The sequence below is a fragment of the Octopus bimaculoides genome, chromosome 24 (assembly GCF_001194135.2).
Source record: "Octopus bimaculoides isolate UCB-OBI-ISO-001 chromosome 24, ASM119413v2, whole genome shotgun sequence".
NCBI classification, from domain to species: Eukaryota; Metazoa; Mollusca; class Cephalopoda; order Octopoda; family Octopodidae; genus Octopus; species Octopus bimaculoides.
Window position 1 is genome coordinate 1,755,829 of NC_069004.1, and position 13,424 is coordinate 1,769,252.

The 13,424-nt window shown below is 37.6% G+C and overlaps 1 protein-coding gene across 1 annotated transcript in view; it reads right to left on the reverse strand.

The window, feature by feature from the left end:
• The window catches only part of LOC106875890 (bifunctional arginine demethylase and lysyl-hydroxylase JMJD6), a 14,880-nt gene extending 1,644 nt beyond the window's left edge, over window positions 1-13,236 (reverse strand). Inside the window, exons 1-8 of the mRNA XM_014924193.2 lie at window positions 12,976-13,236; window positions 7,068-7,279; window positions 6,138-6,290; window positions 5,065-5,165; window positions 3,685-3,780; window positions 1,902-2,049; window positions 1,403-1,591; window positions 227-381 (exon numbers count right to left, since the gene is read on the reverse strand). Coding sequence (XP_014779679.1) covers window positions 227-381; window positions 1,403-1,591; window positions 1,902-2,049; window positions 3,685-3,780; window positions 5,065-5,165; window positions 6,138-6,290; window positions 7,068-7,279; window positions 12,976-13,030 — 1,109 coding nt within the window. The 5' untranslated portion in view covers window positions 13,031-13,236. The remainder of the gene's footprint in view (window positions 1-226; window positions 382-1,402; window positions 1,592-1,901; window positions 2,050-3,684; window positions 3,781-5,064; window positions 5,166-6,137; window positions 6,291-7,067; window positions 7,280-12,975) is intronic.
• Between the last annotated feature and the right edge of the window lie 188 nt (window positions 13,237-13,424).

Below are 13,424 nucleotides of genomic sequence, written 5' to 3' on the forward strand. Positions count from 1 at the left end.
AGATGTCGGCATCTATTTCTAGCATATAGGAGTCCACTTTTGCTGGTCATTCCTCTTATTTTTGTGTATATATATATATATATATATATATATATAAATCAATGGTAAACAACACAACAAACAGAAATCGTCAAAAACACAACAAGCAGAAAAAGGATGACAGTAGCAATCGGGCCCCATGCCCACAGCCAAAATATAATAAGAAATATAATAACTACTAACTAACCGTTTCCTCACAACAGGAATTGAACTGTCACTGCTGGAATCACTGTCAGAATCAGAGGAACTTGATGATGCCGAGCTGGAACTGTCTGAGTTGACGCCGATTGGTTTCTGTAGGTCAATGCTATCAGCAATAGCAGCAACATCTGGACGAACTGACTGTCAAAGACACCAGAAAAAAACCTTTCTTAATGGAAATAGACATTTTGGAACATTAGCACAAAGCCACACGGGTTTTGTGGGAGGGCATGGTTGGTTATATTACTGTATTTCCCCAGAATAAAATTCATTGTAGTGGCATCAACTCTCCCTGCTACCTTTGTCTTCCTTTCCCCTTAGGGATAATACTTCAACCACGAGCATTCTGTTATCGTTCCACCTCAATAGTTCCGTGGTTCTCACTGCATTCACCTCCTGCCCCACCTCCTACTCACTGTGTCCCTTCCTCTCCACCGTTTCGATGCAGTCTCGTCTCCTCTCACCATCCTCTTCTAAACAGCTTTGCCACCTCAACACTCATTTCTCTCTCGATCCTTGTTGCCTCCATTTCTTTCTCTATCTCATGTCCCCACTCCCTTACTTTCCATCCACATTTATCTCTTAACATGGGATAGTGCTGGATCCCTGCTGACACAACACCCCACCTCATCACCTTCAAACCTATACACTCTTTCTCTCCCTTCCCCACCCTCACAACAATAAATCTGTTCCCTCATACTTCACTCTTTCATCACCTCACCCAAAATAACCCCCCCCTCTCTCAGTGAAGCAGTGAGGCAGTTCTCTCATCTTGCTTGTTCCATAGCAACCTCACTAATGCTGGTGCCACTAAAAAACACCCGAAACCATGTGGTTGGGAAACAGACTTCTTAACCACATAGCCATGTCTCTGCACCTGTCAGGCTACAGATAACGATGAAGATGACAAAGATGATTCTATTAAAACACCAATTTATATATAATCCTCCAAACAACTTTCTCCAATCCATTGCCATCCTGGGTCATTTCATCAGTCTGGCTTAGATTCGTTAAACAGTCATCTCACCATTTGATCTTTTCAAGACAAGCTAATTAACAAACAGGTCGTTATCAAACTATCCTTGTAAAGTTTGATTTCTTAAAGAATTCAAATATTAAAACTAGATCCAACAGAAAACATAGAATGTATAATTTTACGTACTTTTAATATTTTGTACCATTTTTTCGATAATTTTGGTCTTCCACGAACTGTTTTATGCCAAACTATGTGGAAATTGTTAAAGCTGCAAAAGTTCTGAGTTAAAGCAATGGTGTTGTCGAGGTTGATGACAACATGCCACCAACCGGTGGGGACAAACACAGTCTCTCCAGGCTTCTGTAATATTTCAAGCTGTCGAGTATAGAGTAAAATTGCATGTTTTATAATGTATAAAACATAATACTGACAAGTGTGTGTGTGTGTGTGTTAGGCAATGAATACAAAAAGAAGACACGAGAGGGACAAGTTCTAACAAATTTAACACAAAAAGAAATAATATAGGATAATCTGAATACTAGCGGATTAATTTAAAACAATGCGAATGAACAAGCATTACATTTGATAGAGAAAGCTGATTGCTAAAGGGTCAAAGTGCCATGGTCAGACATGGTCATTCCCTCTCAATACAACCAACACTAGTACACAGGTTAATTTCACTTACAGGAGCACAATCACGAGGCCAAGATGGCAACTGGGTTCTGGGATAAACATATCGGAACCAGGTAATAGCTTCGTCTCTTTGTTTTCCTCCTTCGCAGTGTGGAACCTTCACCAGATCTTTAGGCGTATGCGTTGGCAACAAACACCACCTGTAACAGTACAAACACATATTGGAATTAGTTTAGGTAGGTGAGAATTATATTAAACACTTGGAACTTTAACAGTCCTTTCTACTATAGAAAGAGGGCCTGAAATTTGGTGGGGTGGAAGTTGGGGGCTAGTCAATTATATCGATCCCAACTGATACTTATTTCAATCAACCTTGAAAGGAAGAAAAGCAGAGTTGACCTTACTTGAATTTGAACTCAGAACGGAAAACAATGAACAAAATGGAACATTAATTATGGAAACAATTCAATTCAATATTTTATAGAAGAGATTTGCTGTGTGCGTTTATGAATGACATGATAAAAGAACTAGAACAAAACAAACAAACAAACAAATAAATAGAACTGCGTTGCTTTTTTCCTTTTTGTAATCAGTGGAGTGTGTAACATCTGATGTTACACACTCCAGTGACTGTAAAATATTATTACAGAAAATTATTTTTGTGCTTGTTCAAATACAAAATGAGTCACCACTATCAATTCAATATCCATTTTGCCACACTTGCATGAATCAGGTGAAATTCACTAGACCTGCACAATCAGGCCAACTTGAGAGCCAAACAAGAACCATCTACTTTCAGCCTGTTTATATGATGTGTCGTAGCTAATGGCTTTATTCTTGAATGAGATCAAAGCAGGAGGTGGATCTCAGACATCAACACTGAATTTTATATAATTGTGCTATACCTCCGAGAATGACATAATTGTGCAATAAGACTCACACATTTCAGACTAACGAGGTTAGCCAAAGTCATTCAGATTAACAAGGTTAACTGAAGCCATTCAGATTAACGAGGTTAGCTGAAGTCATTGATATGGCTTCATGAATGAAGCCATACGGTGTACTCCAACTAATTGAAACAAAAACAAAAACTGATATCTTGAATAATTTTGGAGGAAAATGTGTCATGCTTTAACGAAGAAGCATAATATATCATCCATCCTGTCATGTATAATTACACATATATATTTCTAATGAGATATCTGGCCTCTCTTCTCTCTTTTTCTCACTGCATCTCCTCCCCAGCACAACATCTGTTTGTGCCCTTCTATTCAGACTCTAACCTTTCATCACCTGACATAAAGCCACCTCCCTCAATACTACTTCCCGCTCAGTCAAGAAGGCTTGCATGAGTCAGATGCAATTCATTGAAGCAGACTTTCTTCGACCAAAATGCTGTTCCTGTCACCAAAGCCTCACCTCTTTCCAAACAAAGCAAGATCATTTTCTATGTGGCACCGTCACACAACTGTTGTGGGCCAATCCTCTTCACCAGGGGGAGTGGTCTCAACACTTCTGCTACAATGCAGCAAGGTAGATATTGTTGATACCACATTTGAGTATAATTAATTCAAAACAATGTAAATAACTATAGGCGTGGCTGTGTGGCAAGAAGCTGGCTTCCCAACCACATAGTTCCAAGTTCAGTCCCACTTGGGCAAATGTCTTCTATTATAGCCTCGAGCAGACCAAAGCCTTGTGAGTGGATTTGGAAGACGGAAACTGAACAAGCAGCTAATTTACTTGATCAAGCAACTTGAAACTGGTCAGGAATCCAATTATTTTGCATTAAAATCTAAGAATTTAATTCACAACATGGATGAGCAATGACTTACCTCTTATGTCCGTTCACTAAAGCATTCCATGCACTTGTGCCCAAGGGGTCTATGTGGATCCCGGTTCCAGAACGAGCAGATCCCATCACAAACCACCTGTAATAACGAAGAAAGAGAGCAGAAGTTTTTAGACAAGGTGAACTTTGGCTGAAATTTTGGGAATCTTGAGGGTGGTTCACATGCTGGTGGTAATGGTGGGGGTGGAGGTGTTGGTAATGGTGGGGCAGGTGCTGATGAGGAATAAATGCCATGCCACACCACAACTTGGTAAATAGTAGACAAAGTTCTTTGTCAGATCAGCTGTCTATAGAAGTTTCCAAACTTGCAGCAAATAAGAACCAGAAGATATTCAAGACCCGAAATTTTGGGGGAGGGGGCCAGTCAATTAGATCGACCCCAGTGTGCAACTGGTAGTTGATTTATCGACCCCGAAAGGATGAAATAACGCTAAGCATTTCGCCTGGCATTCTAACGTTTCTGCTAGCTCACTGCCTTAGAACAGGAAAATATTGAGAGGAGCCAAGATGGACATATACACATGCATGCAATTTTTGTAACAAATATCACAGGAATGGAGGTTTCGGGTTCTGTCCCCATGTGAGGCACCTTGGGAAAATGCCATCTACTATCACTCCGGACCAACCGGTGCTTTGAGTGGATTTGGTAGATGGAAACTAAAAAGAAGCCTGTCCTGTGTCTGTGTGTCTTGACAAGGCACAATATTTTGGATGAGCATCACCATCGTGCAATGCAGTGAAACAAGAAAATCTAAAGAACTTGAAAGGGTCTCTCTCTCTCTTTCTCTCAACAAATAGATAAAGTCCACAAAGTGGAATAAATTATTTCGTTGTCAGGAAGAAGGGAAGACTAATGTTACAAGCAGAACCATTTGTTGGAGAGAGAGAGATAGAAGAAGTAGTGAGAGAAAGAGAGTAAGAGAGAGAGGGGGAGAAAGTGAATTGGCAAGTATAAGCGAAGGGGAGATAACCAAGCTGAGGTTTCGTAGATATCACTGAAGAGAGAATAGCGGGACCCGTTGCTAAGGAAACGGAAAAGACAAAGAGAAAGAAAGTCTCAGGGAGTAACAGTGAAATTGTGGCTGTTTAGCCTTGTACTAATGCCTTCTGAAACAAACCTATGTTCAAAGACATTCCATCCATGAACATCTTTTTGGATATTGAGGTTTGCGTTTTCCCCACCATGGTTGTATGGTTAAAAGGCTTGCTTTGGAAGTACATGGTTCCAGGTTCAGCCCCACTGTGTGGCACCTTGGGCAAGTGTCTTCTTCTATTGCCTCAGTCCCAATACTAAACAACAGTAAAAAGTTACAGTTATACTAAATATTCGAACAAGACACAAAGAAATCGTTAATTAGCTCACCTATATGGAGGTCGTTGTTTTTCTCCGCATAATCTGAACAAATCGTCTTGAAAGAATGAAGGTAAAGAATAGTCTTCTAGAATTTTCTTACGTTTTGGATGCTGAAAACAACACAGATTACAATGAATGGTAGAACATGTCGACATTTATCTGGCAGAAAATATAGAAGCGGAATTGGCTGCAGAGTAAGTAATATAAGAATCGGGTAACATTAGCTTCTAACATTAAGAAAGGATTAACAATGGAAGAAGTTGTCGAGCATGCTCAGAGTGTTAGAAGGTGGAACGGTCTTGCAGTTGCCTCAGTGTCACAAGGCACAATGAGAACCAAATGAATGAATGATTAGCAAATATACAGGGATAGTTGGCCTCCTACTTATCAAACCAAGAATGATAAAAGGTAAAATTGACTGCAGTCAGGTTGGAACTGAACACACACACATTCAGTTCAAACTTAGTATATATATCATCAAGCCTATCTATATATGATCTTTTCTTTTAATATTCGTCATTCCATGCTTGCATGAATCAGACAGAATTCACTGAGGCAAGCTTTCTACGGTTGGATGCCCTTCCTGTTGCCAATCATCACCTGTTTCCAAGCAAGGTAATATTTTCCCATAGTTAGACTTGTTTCTCACAGAAGACTACAAATAAACAACAATGCTTGTACGACAATGATGCTCGTCTACAAGTAACATGATGTCAAGTCAAGGAAACACACAATCACGCATGTCCATGCATCCACAGAAGCCCCTCACAAGGTTTTGGACGGCCAGGGGCAAAAGAAGAAGGTGTTCCAGATGCCATGCAGTGGGACTGGATCTGAAACCACATTGTGTGGAAGACTGTCATGTATATATATATATATATAAGTTATATATATATTTTTTCAACTAATTTTATTGTATTTATAGGACATTGAAGCTGAAGCAGAGACAGAAGAAAATACACAGACTATGAAAGGAGTAAAAGAAACATACAAAAATAAATATTAATAAAATTTGAAAAAAAGGATGCAAAAAAAAAAAAAAAGGAAGTGCACACATATACCAGTTGTAGATGAGACTATACCTCACCAAAACTGCTGTCAAAGATGTACAGAGGACTGTCATCTCGATTATGTTTCATATAATCTATAAAGTACTTCATTTTCAACTTCACAGAATAACCTTCGTCATCTTCGCCACATTTGAACTTTTGGTTCCGATATTTTTTCGATAACCTCTGAAAATAGAGTTTATAACAGAATATTAAAATTTGAGAAGCAAATTGATTTGGTTAAAAAAAAGGGACAAAAAAAAAAAGAAAGAAAGAAATGCAGGTATGACTGTGCAGTTAGGAAGCTTGCTCTGCAACCAAGTGGATTCTGGTTCAGTTCTAGCATACAGCACCTTGGACAAGTGTCTTCTGCTTTACAACAGTCTGGGATCTAAACACTGATGGACAAATTCTCAAACTTGTCTGAAATTTGGTGAGTCTTTAGTCTCTCTAAACAAAAGGGGAGAATGTAGGACTCAATAGTGTAACTCACGATCATTTATTCAGAAAAACAATAGAATTTGGGAAATTACAAAATGACACAGAAAGACTGTTCTTACACATTTAAATCTTATAAAAGAAACCAATGAAGGAGCCTTTACACAATAGCTCAATCTGCTAAAAATAGCAGTCAACATCTACTGCTCAGCCCAAATTCTACTTTCTTAAAAAAGGGAGGACAATTTTGATAGGGAAGTTTTAGATACATTGAAAAGCATGGGAGAGTTTACATTGGAAAGGCCCTTTAACAATGGGCCCCCTTGAACAGGGCTGACCTGGAGCTAAAAAGACAACTTCATACATCATCAGGACTGTAGTAAAAGACACTTGCCCATGGTGCCATGTGGAAGAAGTGATCTCAAAACCATGTGGTTGGGAAGCAAACTTTTGACCACACAACCACACCTGTGCCAAAAGGAGACAAGAAAACAAACAAAATACTCTATAAAATGGTGCTCTTACCTCTACTGTCCATTTGTCTTTTGCTTTCCAATTTTCTTGAACATTTAGCAACACCACTGGCTTGTATTTGGATTCATAGCGTCTAACAAATTCTTCGTATGTTATTTTAGTCACATCAACACGTTCAACATTATCACGAACATTAGACAGATTCAAATCAAATTTCCGACAGTAGTTGTGCCTCCTCCAACCATGTTTCTCGTTGCTTAATTCTACAAATAAAAAACGAAATTGAAAACAAAAATGAGCATCACAAGAATTGAGAATTATTAAGAACACATCATCATCATCATTGTTTTAATGTCCACTTTCCCAGGTTTGCATGGGCCAAGTGGAGTTTATTGAGGCAGATTTTCTATGGCTGGATGTCCTTCCTGTTGCCAACCCGTTCCAGTAGAATGTAAAATGCATCATCCAAACATGGTTGATGCCAGCATCCCCTGACTGGCTCCCGTGCTGGTGGCACATAAAAAGCACCATCCAAACACACTAATGGACTATTCAATTAGCCAACAGAATCAATTATATAATGAAATATAATGTATTTATAACATAAAAGTTTCAAATGTTTAGCAAAGTCCATTGTTCACATATTTATTAATGAAATACAAACACACACATACACACACTATGTCCAGGGGCTGTTTTCCATAATCTAAGTTGATTATTTATAAAATGGCACAGATTTACTTTACAATTAAAAACTTTCAACAAGGTTTAGAGATGTTTTATTCTGCTGACAAATGGCAGGATTTACATTTGATATATAAAAGTTATTTAATAGACTGAATTGTGCAACTCATTCTGGGTCAAAACACTAAAGTATTTTGACCTGGTTTTCTTAAGTTTATCTGTGCTGTTATGTCTGTGATGAAATGGTGGCAGTATAGAGTATGTGTGTGCTCATAAACAAATATATGTAAGCAAATAGACAAAACAATTACATACATATATATAGGAGAGTATTGTAGTTTGCTTGAGGTATTGTGTATTGTTTGTAAAGAATAAAAAGTTTTGAATGGTACAACAATGCACTATAATAAAAAAAAAATGGATTATATACCTGTTGTAATTTAGCTAAATAGCAGCAACTCCATCTAAGAATATCTTAAGGAATTGTATTCCGAAATATCATTGGACAATGGATAACTAAATTACAACAGGTATATAGTCCATGTTTTTGTATTATAGTGCATTATTGTACCATTCAAAACTTTTTATTCTTTACATTACTCACATATATATATTACATATGCTATGAAACAATAGTCGTTAAATATGAATTTTCATTGGTAAAATAAATTTTATCATTGTATATTTATTTCTCTTTATATATTCTGCTGCTTTTAAATAAAGCATATTACTCTACCTCTGGTATTTGAGTACTCTTTTTCCCACCTTGTTTCACATTTATGTGCTTACTCCGGTATATATATATGTTCTCTGAGTGGTTGGCGTTAGGAAGGGCATCCAGCTGTAGAAACTCTGCCAAATCAGATTGGAGCCTGGTGTAGCCATCTGGTTTCACCAGTCCTCAGTCAAATCGTCCAACATATGCTAGCATGGAAAGCGGACGTTAAACGATGATGATGATGATGATATATATATATATACAGACTAAGAGAGAGAGAGAGATGTATTTTCATTTTTTCCCCTCTTTCCAGAGCTTAAGCCTAATACACTGTTTTTATCCTCACATGTTTTTGTACCATACACACACACACACTAGAGTTTCATACATGACACTTGTCAGAACAATATCTGTATTCATGTACTGACGAGATGGCAAAAGAATGAGATGATAGGCAATTTGCTGTGCTTAAGGACCCCTGTCCCTCTCAGCAAAAAAGTACATCCCAAAAGCACATCGTATATATCGCTATTCCCTTGCACCAAATCAGTCCCTATCAAAGCCTTTCGAACACTAATCCCTCAATCACTCGCTTAACTGCGGTACTATTTACTCGGCCAAACAGCACATATTTCATCCATCTTTTGTGCTGAAAGTTATCCCTCTCTCTCCGAAACCACTTCATCTGTCACCCATCCCTAATTCTCAATACCGTGCCGCACTGCTTGGTTTTTCAAAGGATCTCCCTTTCATATCTTCCACCGACGTTCCCCCACAACTACCTTTGTCTCATCACTCACTATATCCACATACGTGTGTGTCTTCTCACTCACAAGCGTCTCGCCTCTCATCACAGTTCTCTGTCATCTCTTTCCATAAGGCTCGACATCTTGAAATCGGCCTCTACTACTTTGTCTCACGTCTTCCCGGATCGAACTCTTCCACAGACAGCAGCTAGACATATCACGCATACTAACACACATTCTCTCTCTCTCATATATATATATATGAGAGAGAGAGAGAGAGAGAGAGAGAGAGAGAGAGAGAGAGAGAGAGAGACGGAGTCATTACCATTGAAAATAGTGACATTTCAGAAAGTGAATAAATTTTAATTAGAGACAAACAACTATCAGAAAGCGTCTACGTTTATGGGAATAAATAACCTGGGAAAATTAAAACATTAATCAAGTTAACTTGTATTAATCAGAGATAGATCAGTGTTACAAGACTTTTCTCATCACTCAAGATAATCAGCTACTCGTACAAATAATTAAGAATAACAAACAGCGAAAAAAGAAAATTATAATTAATAATTGATAATAAAAATAATACTGAAATTTATTGAAGAGTCAAAATTTAAGCAATGAAACCGTTAAACAGAATCAAGCTCTCTCTCTCTCTCCCGATAACAGCTGCCGCTTTCACTATACTGATATAACTTTAGAACCACACTTCTAGAATATTCGAAAGAAAAATAAATGGCCTTTTTAACTCGCAAATGGTCTCCCCCATTCTTAAGGCGTCATTCCGCCTTCCCCTTGAACCCCAACCAAGCGCGTCACATTAACCTCTCCCGTCACGCTGTACAAGACACACACACACACACGCAAGGGACTATCGACCAATCTAGCAGTGACAGTAGTCAGCCGACGATTCTTTCCTCTCCTACCACCTTATATATATATATATATATACACACACACACACGCGCGTTTCAGCTCTGAGGTTGTGGCCATGCTGGAGCACCGCCAGTGTAATCACCATATCAATGGCTAATCTTACGTATTTGGCTTTTGGTGAAGGAGAATGTATATATATATATATATATACACACACATACACACACACACTCACCATATGTATACACATAATAACACACGTATGAATCAGCCTTAAAGGCTCATTTGAAAGCTTGAAAAGGTCACACTTAAAAGACAACCCCCACCCCTCTAAAATTCAGTAATACAAATCTTCAACACTATTTGCTTCTTCGTTGCTTTTGACATAAGAAATATTTTAAACTGAACTTTAAATCCATTGATGCATGAGATTTCATTTTTCATCCAACAAGGAAAATAAAAAAATAAAAATATGATTAATGATCTATAAGAATGGTGATTAATGATATATGAGAATGGATGATTAATGACATAATAGAGCTCGATTTCACGTAAAGTTAATTTGCTAAATGAACAGAATTTAATATTGCATGATTTTCTGAGGTGTATGATGGAGGGGAGAGCGACACTAATTACGAGTTAGTTAAATAAATGAAATATGTCAACTAATATATATATTAACCGGAATTTCATTAGTAGCAACAGTAAGGCGGCAAGCCGGCAGAACTGTTAGCACGCCGGACAAAATGCTTAGCGGCATTTCGTCCGTCTTTACGTTCCGAGTTCAAATTCCGCCAATGTCAACACTGCCTTTCAGATCTCCACCCCTCACCCCACGATCAGTACAAAAAAGCACTCGTTAAGTATCGGGTTCGATAAAATCGACGACCCGCCTTCCTCCAAAACGGCTGACCTTGTATCGAGATTTTAAACAATTTGTAATATTGAAAAAAGGCGGAGAACTAGCAAAAACGTTAGAATGTCGTACAAAATGCCATGTGGTATTTTTTTTTCCAGCTCTTTCGGTTCTGAGTTCATTTCCCGCCGAAGTCATCTCTCCCTGTCATCCTTCGTGGGGAGGGGGTGCAATTAAATAAAGTACCAGTCAAGTATTGGAGTCGAAGGGTTGGCAAACCCGCCTCACAAATTTCGAGGCCTTACGACCAAATCAGAAATCAATAGCGCCTTGGACACATTCTAAGTTCAAATCCTGCAGAGGTCAACTTTACCTTTTTTATCCATTTGGGGTCAATACAATAGAAGTACCTATCGAGTATTGAAGTCAACACCATCGCCTAACCGCCCTCCCGCTCAAAACTGATGGCCCTTTTCCCTAAATTAGAAACCATTCTTTTTGAAAGACGGCCATCCGGAAGAATCGTTAGAGTATCGGGAGAAGTGCCTGACAGTACTTGTTCCCGCTCTTTACGTTCTGGGTTCAAATCCTACTAAAGTGAACTTTGCCTTTCGTCTCTCTGGAATCGAGAAAGTAAAAGTTAGTTGCTCACCTCAAAATCGCTAGAAACTATTATTATTTTAAATTTACATCAATTCTATTTCCTGCTGAAAAAATTATAAACCACCGAAACACATTTGTATCATAAAAAATAAGAATTATATATATTGCCGATGTCTCCTCTTAAATTAGCCTGTTTCCCTTGAAAAATCTTTTATTTCAATCCGGGTAGACCAGAATAGATAAGGGTACTAATGTAACCGCAAGTACCTTTTCGTTAAGGAAATACAACCGTGTTTTACTAGTGAATCCTGTTGTGTGTGTAAGAGAAAGAGATTATAATTCCGTTTCACTATATACGATGACATTTTCGATATCTAGTGGAAGGGTTGAACAAGGGTTTTTTTTAGTCTTTTTTTTTTATTTATAATATTGCAACTTATCGGGTTCCCGAAGCAGTCGGCTTCAGCAGGATGCGAACTTAAAATGAGATAGATACAGACAGACAGCACAGAGCATCGATGAAACCTATAACTTGACTACGTGCTAGTAAACCACGACGAAACTATCAACATTAAGAAAGAAAAAAACAACCCCTGAGAAGCCACAAGACTCCCTCGTCACTATCAACTTTCCGTACAAATCTATTTAATTTTCTCTCTTTCCCTATATATATATCTGCGATGGTTTATATATGATATATATATATATATAGCATTTCCAGTTAATATTTAAATGTTTTTACAAATAATTAGTCATAAAGTAAATATTTACTACAAATGTAAGTGAGTAGAAGAGCCGAGACACGTTAATCAAAGGCTCGTCTTTGCCAAACTAACCAATCACCCACTTTTTATAAGGATTTAAACAAATTTCGAAAACATGGCCCGAGATTTTTTTTTTTTTTTTTTCTAATCTCAAATACAAACAGAACCTTCAGTGGAATCCATGTGCGACTTGAAGATACAATTAAACGATTTGATCATAAATTAAAAATTTACTTCAATCATAATTTAAATATTTTAAACCTATTATAACAATATATAGACATGGATATGGAAATAATCGAAACAAAACTGCTTCTATGGAGAATAGAAAAGATTATTTTTAATAAAATATTTAGTGGAGAGACAGCTACAAGAGCCGATCTACTTTTTTTTTCTTTCTATGGTAACTTGATCGGGGTTCAAATCTCGGTCGATGTGTCTCTCTTTCGAGTGTCTCCACAATTTAGTTGAGAGTCATTTCGTCGACCATCTCCACTTACAATAAATAACTAAAAAGAAAAACTGGCTTTGTGCCCTTAATCAAAATAAATTATTATCAGAGAGAAACACTTCAGCAGAGAACACAATGATGAAAAATCGGTCATTTTTTAAACGTTATTTTCATTTGTGTTAATAAAAGAAGAGATACATATATTAGGGAGATGAGATTAAGCAACTTTAATTAATGACAATTAACACCATTCGTTATTATTACCTGGTCGAGCTTTCAGCTTGGCTTCCGTCACTCTCTTCTTCGCTCTTTGATCCATACAGGGGTAAAAATCACTCTCAGATATCGATCTCTATCTTTTTTTTATCTCGCTGTTATCCGGTATTATTCTCTATCCCGAGGACACGCGGCTGAAACAATGGCTTTAATTGCAGCACATAAATAAAGAGAAGACCTCAAGACGGGAAATAGCAAGAAGCGGATGGAACGGCCATGCAGTCGTAGTGTTTTCTAGTTTCCTCCTACTAGAGAGTTCAGTGATTCGGTCGCTCTTCTGTTTCCTGCCTTCATCAATGACTTTCTTTTTTTTTCTTTTTTTTTGTTTAAACTGAAAGAGCAGAAAATGTTTCCTGGTCTTTCCAAATATATTTAAATTTAGTTTCTGATATTATACCTACCTCCATATACTTGCAGATGAGATAAAGTAAAAATCC